The sequence below is a fragment of the Podarcis bocagei genome (genome assembly GCF_964188305.1).
Source record: "Podarcis bocagei genome assembly, chromosome: 5".
Taxonomy (NCBI): Eukaryota; Metazoa; Chordata; class Lepidosauria; order Squamata; family Lacertidae; genus Podarcis; species Podarcis bocagei.
The window spans coordinates 97,014,199-97,028,892 of NC_138129.1; the positions used below are offsets into that span (position 1 = coordinate 97,014,199).

Genomic DNA, 14,694 nt, shown 5'->3' on the forward strand with positions numbered 1-14,694 from the left:
TAATCAGAGGACTTTTGATTGCAGAGGACCAGTCCAGCAATGGACTCAATGGTTTCCAGATGTTTCCAACAATTTAATGAGATAATCAAAAGTATTCAGGGATTTTTAAATGGAAGACCTTACAGCCATTTTTCACAGTTGAATCAGTAACAGTTCAAATTAGATTGATTCTCTTTTTAAGGAACCTTTTTAAAATTACCAGTGGAGAAGATTTATCTGAAATCCAGAGTTGGGGATTAGAATGTTTGCTGACCGCAATCCCAACTGGCCAAACCTTTACAACTTTCCTCTGCTTGGCATCTTAGCATGCATCAGTTTAGCTGACTGATTACAAAGCCATAAATCTCACATGATGAACTGGTTCAGTTTCAGCGCCTAGTGTGCAATTTAAAGACAGCATTATTTCCCTCTGTGCCTTTGGCTTCCCAGTAGCAAGCTTTAAATGTCATCGTGTCATTACAAATGCCAGGCATCTGCTCTCCTTTAGCACACTGTGCTCTAATACTCTTGTGCAGATAGCTATCACACTCAGCTATGATTCCTGTTTTGTTTTTTTTTAACAGTCTGAGACAAGCATACACATCGACTCCAAACAACACCATGTCGTTCTATAAAAACAACATTAAGTGAGATATGTGGAAAGAATAGTAATTGAAAATATTGTGAAAAATTAAAAATCCCACCACTTTAAGCGGTGCTATAAGCTGCTGCACCCACTAGCTCCTTATTTTGTTGTGTATCACCTAGTTGGCTATTGTGCTTTACAAACTGAGAGCAGCGAGTTTACTGGGCCATGGACCTAACCCAGGCAAGGGCTACTGGTTGTTCCTGATGGCACAAGTCCTCAATGAAAACAGGGAGAAATGCGTAATAATTGTTTCTTTGCAGTTTGAATGAGACGGCTTTCTTCTCAACTGAACATTTTAAGCTGAAATGTATATTGCCTCTTTTGCAGCCTAAGTTGCTACAGGATAGCAGAAAGCTCAACAAAATATTTAACTGTACATATATATGGCTCTCCCTAAGATGGGCCTATAGTTTTGCTGAATCATAGCAGAAACCGTTCCATCAGTGTTGCCCCCATAGCGGCAGTATCAAAATGTGACAGAAAACACTAAAACGGTTGAAGAACTCCTGACAAGCATTTGCACCAATCACCTTTGCTGTAACAGCTTAACACCCAGGTAAAAATCCCTCGATCTAAACAACCATGTTTATGCTGATTAATAACAAACTGGGATATTTACAAACTCACCTTCTTACTACACAACTAGACGGTATGACTCCATTAAATTGTATTACTTTGTGTATTCAGTATATACTGTACATGCAGCACTTGGTTTGGGTGGGGGTGGGGTTCCAGGTTATTGTGTGTGATGGCAGAGTACGGATAAGCACGGTAACATCCCCACCCCCTTTTCCTGCCACTTCTGGGTTTGTGGCAATGCACAGTCGTGCATGCATTGAATCTGTGCAAAAGGGTTCTTGCCTGTGCTACACAAACAGGTCAACACTAAACAGCTACTGATAAGCTAATACATTGGAGAGGAAAGGCTAGCTGCCCCCCCCCATCAGAGAACACAAATCAGCTTCTTCATACTATTTATTTTTACAAAATGACCAACGGAAATGCAGAAAAACCTTGGCTATTTCGGGGGGGGGGAGACAGGGACAGGACACTGCACACTAACACAGTCCCTATGAAACAAGTAATTCACTCACCCTTACAGAACATTAGGGAAAGTAGAAAAATAATACCTTCAGTCAAATCCATCTGACTACTCTCCACTCCCTCATTTGTCACGGCAGCATTCTGTTCCCCCTTCCGATTCAGCACCTTAGAAAAGCTGCTGGAGATTGTAGAAAAGAAGCCACGGACAAAATAATTGTCCTGCTCCCCAGACTCTGGTTGCAGAAGTGGCTTTGTGTTCCTCTCTTTCCAGTGCGGGGCAGGTTCAGATAAAGATCTGCAGAAAGGAACCCGAAATGGCCTTGTTGCTGGCATGGCAGCCTTCTCTTCTGGGTCTTCTTGGTGACTGTCAGCGACTAACGTGGACACTGTCAAAGGCTCTTGGGCAGTCCTTGCTGCATCTGGCCTCTTGGCCACTTTCCACGGAAGTCTGGGATGAGTCTGCCATTGGTAAGTTCCAAGCAGCTTCCCTAAATCCGAATCTGCTTCTTCCAAAGTCCTCTTGCTTTTCACTTGATAGCACCAATGGTAGTCCTTCAAACTAGCTCTTACTTTTGTACAATCACCATCCTGCACCGACACAGATCTCTGAAAAAGTGCAGGGGGACCAGAGCGCTTTTTAAACACATTCATTTTCCACCTTTCACGTTCAGCTACCTCACCTTATACTTACTTCGGTGCACATGCTCCTACTTGTTAAGATTGCCATCCAAGCAACTTCCTTCCAGAGGTGGCAAACATTCTTCTTGAACAGGTACCATCCAGACTCAATTCTGCATCATCTTACATCAACTCTGTGTTTATAGTGAAGCACAGTTGGCACCCAGATACGGATCCTTCTCTCTTGTGATTAAGAGACAGCTTGTGGTGCTAATTTTCAGTTCCTGGGTTTCAGATCTCAGCTGCAGACTTTCAGGAAGTGACAAAAAGAAGAAAAAAACAGAAGAAAAAATCCCACCAATTAAGTGCCGGGCAAATTGTACTTCTGCCTCTCATGTTGTAACCATGAATTAAAAATAGACCGTGAAAGTACCTTTAGTTTCCACATAAGATCAAGTAGAACTAAACTGACACCCACAAGAGTCTTGATTATAAAAATAGGATGCATCAAGATGAGGGCTTCAAAGCAACAGGGACTGGGTATAGTTCAGCCCTTGAACAATTTGATCTATAGTTGTTGTTACCATCCCTATCTTCAGATCCAGAATAGTACTCAGAAGTAATGCCAAATCCATGAGGACTCAATGCAGCAATTCTTCCAGTGATGCATATGAATTGAATGAAGGAAAGGAAAGGAAGAGCAGCTGAAACGAAGAACCCTGCAAATACACTAAAGGAAAATATGCACAAAGGAGGAGTTAAGCGAGGGGAGGTAGGTGGTGTTTAGTCAATCACTGACCAAAGTAAAGAAGCAGACCGCTCTTGAGGCCAGATCTTGTGGCAAACGAAACATGGGAATGTGCATATTTTTAAAGTAAGCAGGGTTTTTGTTTTCATAAATCTAATTGGAGTCAGTAGACTGGAAAGTAATACCCCTATCTAGTTAAGTAAAAGAAAAACGGCCACCTCAACAAGTTAAGGAACAGCTTACCATATTAAATTTGCTAAGAAAACATATCTGCTAATAGGCACAAGCCAAGTTTCAGACCAGATTGAAACAATGTGCTCACAAACCCCAGAAAATATGGGGTTTCAAATGGAAAGGCTGACAGGCCCTTGGCAAACCTTGCAGAATAATAATAAAAAAAGAGTTTGGTTATTTGAAAGAATGATGCAGTTTGGCAGACTAATAAAAACAGACCAATCCATCACAGATTCTTAAGCTATCGCTTTTTTATCAGTTGCATAGTGATGCTGTTGAAGCCTCCAAGATACTCTCTTCAAGCAAGGCCACACGTTATATTTGGTTTCCCACTCCCACCAGAAAATGGGCACAGAAAACAGCCTTGCTGGAAGAAATATCTGAGATCCCACTGAACGTGGGGCCTTCTGCTTGCAGAACGCTGAGAGGGCAGACTAGGCAGTGCCATAGCCTACTCTGAAAAAGAACAGGATAAATCAGCATTGCCAATGATATCGTAACAATCCTTACTAGTTCATTTGTGTGTGCGAGTGCACATTACAGTGATACCTCGGGTTACATACGCTTCAGGTTACAGACGCTTCAAGTTACAGACTCCCCTAACCCAGAAATAGTACCTCGGGTTAAGAACTTTGCTTCAGGATGAGAACAGAAATCGTGCAGCGGCGGCACAATGGCAGCAGGAGGCCCCATTAGCTAAAGTGGTGCTTCAGGTTAAGAACGGACCTCCAGAACAAATTAAGTACTTAACCCGAGGTACCACTGTATTGAATTTTGTATCCTAAAAGGGGGGTCACTTGGTTCTTCCCACTAGCAATCAACTCAGGGCTATTTACAGGATAGCGAGAAATGTCACAGTCCTACTAGTACTAACTCAGATCCTCAAGGTGTCCCTCTTTTCCAGAGAGTCACAGATTTACAGAAGCTGTCCGCTTTTCCTTAGGACATCACCATTTTCACTGGAGGAATGTCGGAGGGCATGGAGTTACGCGACAGGGGCAGCCTTGTATAGGGAAGTTTTCAAATGTTTAATAAAGATTAAAGATTCTTTTCTAGTTTTTAAGAAAATATTTTTATTTGTTGGTTCTATTGGTTCTATGTTAAAGGAAAAGGAAAAGTTAGCACAAAAGTCAATTCAATTCATCAGAGTCAGTGAGAAAAAGAAAATCAAAAACGGAAGAGAAATAAAACTGGCATATTGCTGCTGGGAAATTTTTCTTCCAAGTATCCTAATAGTGATTCACTGTTGTCTCATCCATATTCGCTGCGGTTTAGTCTGGATTACTCAGCATCACACAATGATGCATGAAAATTGGTCCATATGACTTTGTTAAGCAAGCCTGGCGGCAAAGCCTTAGACAAGATTACATTTGCATTAATATTAATAGGTTTTCTTTTAAAAGCTACCTTATTAAATCAATCACTTAATTGATACAAGCTTATATCGAAATAAATTATGTATTCCCATGTGTGCTCTGGTGTAACTGCTTTTAGAAGCAAGAATCTGTTGCCTTTCACAATCTTTCCAGGCCAACTAAATTTAATCTCTGAGTGGATGTAGACAGGCAACTGCTGCCACTACCATTGTACACTAAGAAATCGTCAAAATAGTTTGTTTAATAGATTGTTCTGGACAAAACAGCTTCACTTGCGGAGGCAGCCACAACCCAAATGAGGGGGGGTTAATCTGAGAGTGGCTGCAAGACACCCCCAGAGGAGTTTTAAGACTGACAACAGTCTAGGTCACCTGGTACTATGACTACTCTTGACTTGATATTCAGGAACCTTCAAACATAACCAAGGGGGTGGGCTGTCTGAGCATCTATGGCAGGACTGGAATATTCAATATAACCATCTCATTGTGCACCCTCGACAAACATATTATATGAATTGTTCACTCGATTACATAACTTAGCCAAGCAATATTAGTTTAAAGTTAATCAATAGGCTCTCTCTAATCTATCACAATGAATCACCATCCCTCAGAGAAACCATAATTTAGGAGAAAATGATGAGCTCCTATCAAGTGCTCAGTAACCACTATCAGCTATAAAACTGAGCCTGGCAACTGGTACTTTCTAAGTGAAGCGGTCAGGAAGAATGGTCACCATATTTCTAGTCAAAACATTCATTAACCAAGGCATAATTAATATACCAGCTACCATCTCAGAAAGCTTAGCGATTCTCAAACTTCTTTCTCTAGGCCACATTTTAAGAATTAAAATTTGCTTGCTTGCACCATACCAAATTTTCTATTGATAAGGAATGCACTGGAAAACAAAAGGAAAGAACTCCTAGCAGTGCTTGATTTTGAAAAGATATCTATCCATATTCTGCAAATAATTTAAAAAGAGGGATTTCAATACTATACTGCACTGAAATATTTAAATGTGTCATGGATTGCCTTTGATTCCTAACACATTTGCCATTCTCTCCTGCCACGCACCCTTTGAGAACCACTGGCTTTGCCAGTTCTCCCTCCTCAGTCAGCAGTCCCAATTGAACCCACACAGGGGAATTCAGGGAGAGAAGCAAGGAGTTACCAGATTGCCAATGGGAAGAAAGTATTTCCTTCTTTGCTCCGTTGCTACTTTCACCACATCTGGAAAACTCGTTTCAACTGCCAACAGGACATTCTAGAAATCTCTACAATTGGGATTAGTGGTTCTGGCCTCTCAACCAGTGCAAGCCAGTTCTCTGGCCATAGACAAGAAGAAGGGAAATACCAATTCTCATATTTCAGATCCTCTTAGGATGTACCCAATATAGCCTGTATTGTAACCTGCATTATAGCCTGTACAGTGGTGCCTCGCAAGACGAAAAGAATCCGTTCTGTGATTCTCTTCGTCTAGCGGTTTTTTCGTCTTGCGAAGCAAGCCCATTGATGGATTAGCGGATTAGCGCTATTAGCGGCTTTTAGCGGCTTATCGGATCAGCTGATAAGCGGCTTAGCGGCTTAGAAAAAGGGGGGAGGGGAAAAACCTGCAGGAACTCGCAAGACATTTTCGTCTTGCGAGGCAAGCCCATAGGAGATTCGTTTTGCGAAGCACCTCCATAACGGAAAACTCTTTTGTCTAGCGAGTTTTCCGTCTTGCGAGGCATTCGTCTTGCGGGGCACCACTGTATATAGCCACCTCCCTGCCTTCGAAGATCTTGCTTGTGTCCTACTGAAATCCCTATAGCTGTGTGATCCAACATATGTAGATGGAGACTTAGAAGACACAAGATGGAATGATGAGGCTTAGGAGGCAATCAACTGTCTTGTGCCTGGTTTCAGAACTTGACAAAAAAACTTGGCAACAATCCAGGAACTACAAAATGCAAGCAATTTTGTGGCATGCAGGAAACTCGTTTGATGAGACCCATTTCATGCTGTCACTGTTTTCTAAAATAAAAATCAGCTGTAGGAGTAAGTAAAAAGGAAATATTTTTTCAACTCTCTTCATTTAACTGAAATTGAAGATACATCAACGAAAGCCTGGGATAGTTGGGGGACAATTGTTTACCGTATCCTATACTTTTTTCATCAATGTACTGTATGTTTTCTCTGGAAGCTTTCTCGAACCTGGTGCTGACCATAATTCATTATTGACTTGTTGTGACACAGAAAAGGGCTTTTACATTTTGGGCACTAGTGTTTCGGAATGCCCTCCCAGCTAAATTACAAGAGGTCTCATCAATATTGGTACGCAACTAGTTCCTGAAGTCACCGCTGTTTAGCAAGCATTCCCTTGATCCTGAACTTCTGATTTTATTGTTTTTAGCTGTATTTTAACTACATTTAGTTGTCATGCTTTTTGACTGGCTTCCTTTATTATGAATTTTAATTAAGGATGTTTTAATGCTCTGATGGAATTGTTATTGTACGTTATTTTAATGATGTATGGATTTTATAACTGATTTATTATATCATTTATATTTCCTAATTGACTATATATTGCTTAGAAGCCATGTTGGCATATAAGCAGTGTATAAAGTAATAAAAAATAAGGGGCTAGATTCAACCAAGTAACTGTGCTAGTGGGAGACAGCACAATGAAGCTTTCCTCCCCCAGCGGCCCTTCCCCACAATTGAAGCTTGGCTTAGGTGTTGTTCTTTTCATCCAATGCTCCCAAATAACTGAGTTGTGTAAGGCCAAATGACACACTTATCTAGATCAGCATGACTCTGACATCTTAAAACCAGCTTCATTTAACATCCAGTATCTGCTGCTGGTTGTATGATTCCAGGCATAGGCAAACTCGGCCCTCCAGATGTTTTGGGACTACAACTCCCATCATCCCTAGCTAACAGGACCAGTGGTCAGGTTTCTCCTTCCTCATCTCCTAATCCAGCCTTCCTCAACCTGCTTCCCAACAGATATTTTGGATTATAACTCTATAGCAGGAGTAGCACCAGGTATGAGGAGGCTGTCCTAATCTGATTTGAAGTTACTTGCACACACAATTTATCTAGTCTTACCCCTGCCACACAGAAAATCCCACATATATTTGTGTTTCATTCAGTCAAAAGACTCATTTACAAATTGTGCATATTGTTTACAAACTCCAGGTGTCCCTGGAGCCAGAATGATCAGGGATCATGCAAGCTGTAGTCCAACAACATCTAGAGAGTTTCATGTTGGCTACCCATGTACTAGCAGTTCTCTTGCATTTGGGAAATGGTTAAAAAGTTAGACTTTAAACTCTGGATCATAGATTTTAGCTGAAGGAGTGCTATTTTTAATGTAAATAAGTTTATAGGGAATTTTTAATTTCATCTACAGGGTCCGCACCTTGGTGCTGATGTAGTATACGTTGCTGTTATTAATTCTGCTGTCTGGTCTTTGGACAAAATAAAGATAGATTGAGATCTTATTGACTTCAGTAATCCCCACCCCACCCCCGCCTATGCTTGCATAGGATTTGGCTTTTGTTGCTTTCACCTACTGAGAATAGAACAGAATAGAACAGTAAGGAAGGACTTTGGCTTACTTTAACAGTGGCTGGGTTTCATACTACAGTACTTTCAGTTTATAGCCCCAACATGGCTTAGAAGTGTTTCAAAACAGGTAGCCAAAGTATTTATCATCACGGATGGAATCCGTCTCTGGTATCTTCAGTTCTCAAGGGAGTCTGCTGTCTGATGCATGGCTCATTGTTGATGTTTCTATCCAAGCATTTTATAATAATGGAAAGAAATACTTACTGCCAGTTTCCAGCAAAGAGAATGAAGTCATTATTTTTGTATGAGAACAGGGTCAATATAGATCCATGTCTTTGCTAACTCAGAGGAACTCTAAGTGGAACCGGAGGCAAGCAAGCAAGCAAGATTTGGTATTCACTGGAACAACCTGGAACCATGAATCCAGTCCTGACTGAAGCTTCCGGCAAGTCAAGATAAATCCCTTCTTTCTGTACAAGCTTTTGGTGACGATACTAAAAGGTGGTGCTGAGATTAGGGCGGCCAAACGATAGAGACACATATCTGCTGTCACATGGAGATGACTAATGCCAGCAGAGGAGCTGAGTGGAAATAATTAAGAGAGGTGGAAGCAAAGGTCACTTTTTCAGTTTCAATGTGTCCAGGGTTGGAAAAAGCCAAAAAGCCACAACCGTTTTGCCTTTTGATTAAATAATAACTTTCTCTATGGTTCTGAAGAAGAGTCCATAGTCCATGGCTCATGTTTACTAGCTGGCACAGAAGCACTTTCAAGATGGCGGTCTCTTGAGTCCCCCATTCCATTCCAGTTAAGCATTCACCAAGGCAATTAAACCATTTGCACGTTCATCTGCAACACACCTGCCTAAGCTGATTGCAGTGATGTTGCTAAAATTGTGCAGTGCCCAGATCTAAGATTCCTAAAGGCTGTCATAGGTTAATGGAAAATTATTAGAGTCCAGTCCCTAAAGCACACCATTAGTAACTCATAACCCGAGGAAAGCCAAGAGATGATCCCTTAAATGGTCTGAGGCTTCTTCTTGTAGTCTTGTAGCTTCTTCTCCCTCACTGCAGAAAGCAAAGTTACAGGGAATCAGGCAGAGGGCCTTCTCGGTAGTGGCACCCGCCCTGTGGAATGCCCTCCCTTCAGATGTCAAAGAGATAAAGAATTACACAACTTTTAGAAGACATCTGAAGACAGTCCTGTATCAGAAGGATTTTAACGCTTGATGTTTTTATTATGTTTTTAGATATGCTGTAAACCGCCCAGAGTGATTGGGGAAACCAAGTCAAATGGGTGCGGTATAAATAATACCATTATTTTTATTGCTATTATTGTTATTAGAAAAAATCAGACCTGATAAGCTACATAAGAACAAATAAGGTCAAGTGGAGTGTTGCCTTTTAAAACATTTATTTTGCTAGTATTATCATTAAAAGGTCTTTTGAGTGAGAACTGACCAGATTTAGGAGCTGGAATGTAAGGCAAAAGAGTCTCGGATGAGTGTTGTACAAAGAACAAAGTATCCAAGAGTGATTCTGACATTTATCTCTTGGAAACCACATTCACAGACTGGATCAATTTGTAAGCAGTCACAGATGCAACTCAACATTTCTGCACAAATCAGGAAGCTAAGCTGATTTTCAGGAAGACAAACACAGAGAACAGTTAAGTATTTTAATGAGACAGATGGGAGGATAAGCCTAGTTCAGTCTTCAATCATGATTTTTATTATTTTGTTCTCTGATCTCTCATAATCATAGATTCTCTGTCTTTCACTTTGACTTCCGTTAAATATGGCGATTATATGAACAATATAATGGTTAGGTGAAATAGGGAAGGATACTGGATGTTCATTTCCAAGACTCGGTTTTTTAGCCTTTTGATGCAAAAGTTTTTATTACCTTTCTTATTACACTTCAAAATTAAGGCAATGTTATGCACTAAGACGACTGAAGTGGAAGGGACGCTTTCACATTTCCGGTTACAGCATCAAAAAGCACACATAGCTCTACCTAATAGTTTTTCAGAGGTTACTCCAGAAGAAAGCAAATGTTTTTGTTTACTGAGAGCAAGGGCAATGATGATCCAAGAGCTTTGTCCTCACTCTTAATTTACTGCCTCTCACTGCCATCATCACTAGCCAAATCTGCCTGCTATGTAGAACTGCAGAATCTTCATGGTCCATGCATGGCTCACCAAATGGCTGACATGGGGGGGATGGCACCAACAGTACTGAAGCAACAGCATTTAGGAGAAATAGCAGCAGTAAACAGAAACTAAAAAGAGTTGCAAGTCACATAAGTCACATGCTTTTTTTCTGAAAGCATGCACTGATCATTCACCTTATTTTCAGAAAAGGAACACTACTGGAAAACCTAAAGGGGCTATAAAGCAAGGACTTTTAAGAGATCTTCTAGGTGAATAGGAGAGGGTTGACTTATCTATAAAACTTATAAACCATTTTTATACACTACGCTCTGGTCTCAAAAGCTTGGGGCAGAAATTACTAACCTGCGGGGCACTGACTGATGAGGGATGGGGAGCTACATTGAACCATTAAACCCTTAAGAGAAACTTTCTGTGTGCAATTAAATGAAAACTAATCAAAAAGCAGATTTTATTCTTTAAACATCTACCCTGCTTTCCCCTTAGCTGGATTCAGTCTAGAAGTTAAACAATGTAGAAGACAAGATGCATCCCAGTGGTAGCCTATGCAAACTATCATCCATGGAGCAGAGTAGATATCTTCCAGAAGTATTTTCTCAGACCTACCCTCAAGCTGCACACTGTATCCCTGCCCTACACCAGCAAAGCAGTTCTGAAAGGGCACCATGGCTCATTACAGCTGGTAGCACTGAGAGCTCTATGACAAAACAAAAGGGTCAAACTCCTCATCTTTCTCCTGGCACAGATCATCACTATAGCATCTAAGGAAGTTTCAATCCCAAAATCAAGTTGCAAGCCATAATGAAATGAATCAACATCTGCCACACTCAAGAACCTTGTTTAAAAAATCAAAAATTAGCAAAGTTGTTTAATTTAACCCTTCAGCAAGGCATTAATTACCACAACTGCCTTAGAGGTGAGCCCCTCTTCCCCAGCTGCCCTAAAAATAGCAGGGAAGGGCAAGTGTGGAGCGCAAGTGTGCCAGTCTCACCTCTCCAAAAATCCTGTACACAGTCTCAGGCTGTGCAAATTGAACGCTATCCAGAGAAACCTGATAAGGGAGAGGCAGAAAAACAGTCAGCGCTGGTCCTGTGCAAAAGGAATCCAAATAGAAATTGCTAAGTTTTATCACATTTGCTATCCAAGAAAGTATGGAAAACGAAGAAATGAAATTAGTGTGAGTTCAACTGTTCCCACTGCATTTATTTATTTGGCCCATTTTTCTGTTAGGATTAACTTTCATTATAACCAGGGCTTTTTTTCTGTTGGTACACATCGGTACCAACGGCTTCGGCCCAGTATACCTGAAGGAGCACCTCCACACACCTTGTTCAGGACACCAAGGTCCAGCTCCGAGGGCCTTCTGGCAGTTCCCTCACTGCGAGAAATGAGGTTACAGGGAACCAGGCAGAGGGCTTTCTTGGTGGTGGCGCCCGCCCTGTGGAACGCCCTTCCCTCAGATGTCAACGAAATAAACAACTACCTGACTTTTAGAAGACATCTGAAGGCAGCCCTGTTTAGGGAAGTTTTTAATCTTTGAAGTTTTAATGTATTTTTAATTTTTTGTTGGAAGCAGCCCAGAGTGGCGGGGTATAAATAATAAATTATTATTATTATTATTATTATTATTATTATTATTATTATTATTATTATTATTATTACTACTACTACTACTACTACTTCCACGGCATACTGCCACCATCTTGCTACCGCCTCTTGCTTCCACTCGCTCGCTCCCCCTCCTCACCTCCTAGAGGTGGCTTGGATGCAACCCTTACGATCGTCAAAGCGCCTTCTGGGGATAGCAAGAGTCGTGCCAAAGCACCTCTGCTCTGGCATGACTTTTATGATTGTCAGGCACCTTCCTGGAAGGAGCTTTGGCAATCGTAAGGGTTGCACCAAAGCACCTCCAGGAGGCTGTGCCTTCCACAGGAAGCAGCAGCGATGGAGGAGGAGGAAGAGGCAAAGGTGGGGGGGGGGAGTGAGTGGCGGGGGTGTTGGTTGGTGTGTGGTGCATACCGGCATCTATTTTTCCTCAAAAAACCCCACCACTGATTGTAACAACAGAGCAACTAATAATTAACATATGCAGAGAGCATACAATAAAAACTGGAATAAATGTATATGTAAATTAAATAGCTGTTCTGAGGAATCTTTCACCAAAATAAAGTGGTTTAAGCACTCTTTAAAAACAAAAGCCGCCTCTGCCTTCTTTTTCTTTGCAGTTATTATTAAAACTTCCATTTCTCCAGCACTTCTAAATTCTGCTCACTTTGAACAAGCTAACTGGGGCCAATTAATGGCTGTGTCAGGTTGTTTTCCCCTCACATGGATGTTGGAAAGACATGTACCCTATCATCTGGGAAGGTAGTGAATACACCCATTTTGCCACATGCAGGATACACATTGAATGAATGAATTTTATTATTTCGGTCACAGACCAGTTCAAGCCCACATACAATATCAAGGAAGTCATAAAACACGATAGGGATACATTTGAATTTGCAATTAGGTAGAACAGGGACAATGCAGATATAGCAACAGTTAAAAATATATATAAATTAAAACTTAGTCACATTGAAAATCTAAGACAACGGTGACTTTCCATGACATCTTGACCTATTCTGAAACAGAATATCTGCTAGAATTGGACACCTTGAACGGTCAAAAGAGGATTAAGGTCAAACGACCAGTAAAGCAAAGAACAGCTATTTTTAAATAATTGATGTAACCTGTAATAAATAAATAATATTAGCACAAAGCAATATATCTGATACTTATGATAGCTACAACAGCAAATTAGTTAATAATGTCACTTAAAAAAAAAAGTTAAATGAATTTGTGTAACATAACAAGGTTGGATCAGTGACATGCTACATCAGGCATCCCCAAACTCAGCCCTCCAAATGTTTTGGGACTACAACTCCCATCATCCCTAGCTAACAGGTCATGGATGATGGGAATTGTAGTCCCAAAACATCTGGAGGGCTGAGTTTGGGGATGCCTGTGCTACATTCACAGTGGCATTTGTGGCTTCACTGTGAATCTAACAATATTTGATTGGTCAACTGGCTGTCACAACAGTCCGAAATGATGTTTATTTCCCACCTCGCCACCCCTACCAGTAGCATCCAGGTAAGAGAAATGTCATACGTGAAGCACGCCTTAGTGTTAAGGATAAGGGTTTAGTCTTGCTCAAATAAAAATTAAAAACAGACCGCTTCTCATCCGAGCTCCTTTCTTCATTTCATACAGTCGTGACAAGCCACATCCTCCACATAGAGCCTATCAAACGTAAGAGGCCTGCCAATGCAAGCAGACTCCATATCAAACATATGCTATGAAAGAGAAGCACAGCAGGCCAGCAGGACATTGTACAGCTGACTTCAAACACACCCTAGACGGCATGTAGGAAGGGGAAGGCCAAACTTCCTGTCCATAAGCAACATCTGCACAATAATCTCTGTCTATATATAGAAAGTGAGGAAGCTATAACACTGTCTCCAAATGATATGTCGCTGCCATGTACACTCAGATCTTTCCCCTCTTGAATCCAATAAAATTGCCATGCCCCAAATATATGGTTGATAGCCAAAGGCCCTACTGAAATAAATTGTGTCATGTGTTCAAAAGCGTTTAACCCACAAAATTAAGTGGCATGCCGTGGCCAACATGATGTCAAAATTCAAGAAGTACAGTTAATACTGGTCTATAATTCAGCTTATTACAACTTAAAATGGAAACTTTTCAGTCATCTGAATAATTGTTCAGTTTCTATTAATTGGTTCTCGTGGGAAACTTGCAGATTCTAGCTTCTCCAATTAACTCAAGCTGGAGTCAATTTACTCTTGGCAGAAAGCCCAGGTCTGCTTGACCTAGAAACTACTCACTCTGATTGGTTAACGAGCAGCACTCAACTCTGTTATCTAGGGATTGCTAGCACAGTTTGATGTGAGGTGTGTTAGGAGTTAGAAGTGCTGTGTATGGTTATGAGAGAGAGAGAGAAAGAAAGAGAGGGTTTATTTTGCTTTTATTTGTATGCAGAAACTCTGCTGGTTTTATTTTTCCTTTTAATAAATCCTGTAAATAGTTCTTCTGAGTCTAGCTGACTAGTCATTACTGCCGCAACTAGCTTCCTCGCTGTGCAGGAAAACTCTGCTACGTTTGGGCTAAAGCCAGTAGGGCTATGCCTGACACTTCAAAGTTCCATGAGGTTATGGGCATTGTGCTGCCAGCCTGAGTTGCGGTGGTGTCAGCATCAACGGCGTTGGTTCCAGTAGTTCCAGAAGTTGTTGTTCCTGGCTGGTTCCTGACCGTGGTGAGCTGGTGAC

The 14,694-nt window shown here is 41.1% G+C and overlaps 1 protein-coding gene and 1 long non-coding RNA gene across 9 annotated transcripts in view; one reads left to right on the plus strand and one right to left on the minus strand.

The window, feature by feature from the left end:
• The window catches only part of RASAL2 (RAS protein activator like 2), a 256,803-nt gene that overhangs the window by 175,073 nt on the left and 67,036 nt on the right, over window positions 1-14,694 (minus strand). For 2 of the 8 annotated variants that reach the window (XM_081194282.1, XM_081194281.1), the window contains exon 1: window positions 1,759-2,677. The exons of 3 other annotated variants lie outside the window; for them this stretch is intronic. In XM_081194282.1, coding sequence (XP_081050408.1) covers window positions 1,759-2,323 — 565 coding nt within the window. In that variant the 5' untranslated portion in view covers window positions 2,324-2,677. Of the gene's footprint in view, window positions 1-1,758; window positions 2,678-14,694 lie in introns of those variants that run through there. 3 more of the 8 variants (XM_081194273.1, XM_081194280.1, XM_081194279.1) reach the window with 3 other exon arrangements.
• Window positions 2,032-12,560, plus strand: LOC308587176. The gene is made up of 2 exons (XR_014008264.1): window positions 2,032-2,140; window positions 10,850-12,560. It is a non-coding gene; the product is annotated as an uncharacterized lncRNA (long non-coding RNA).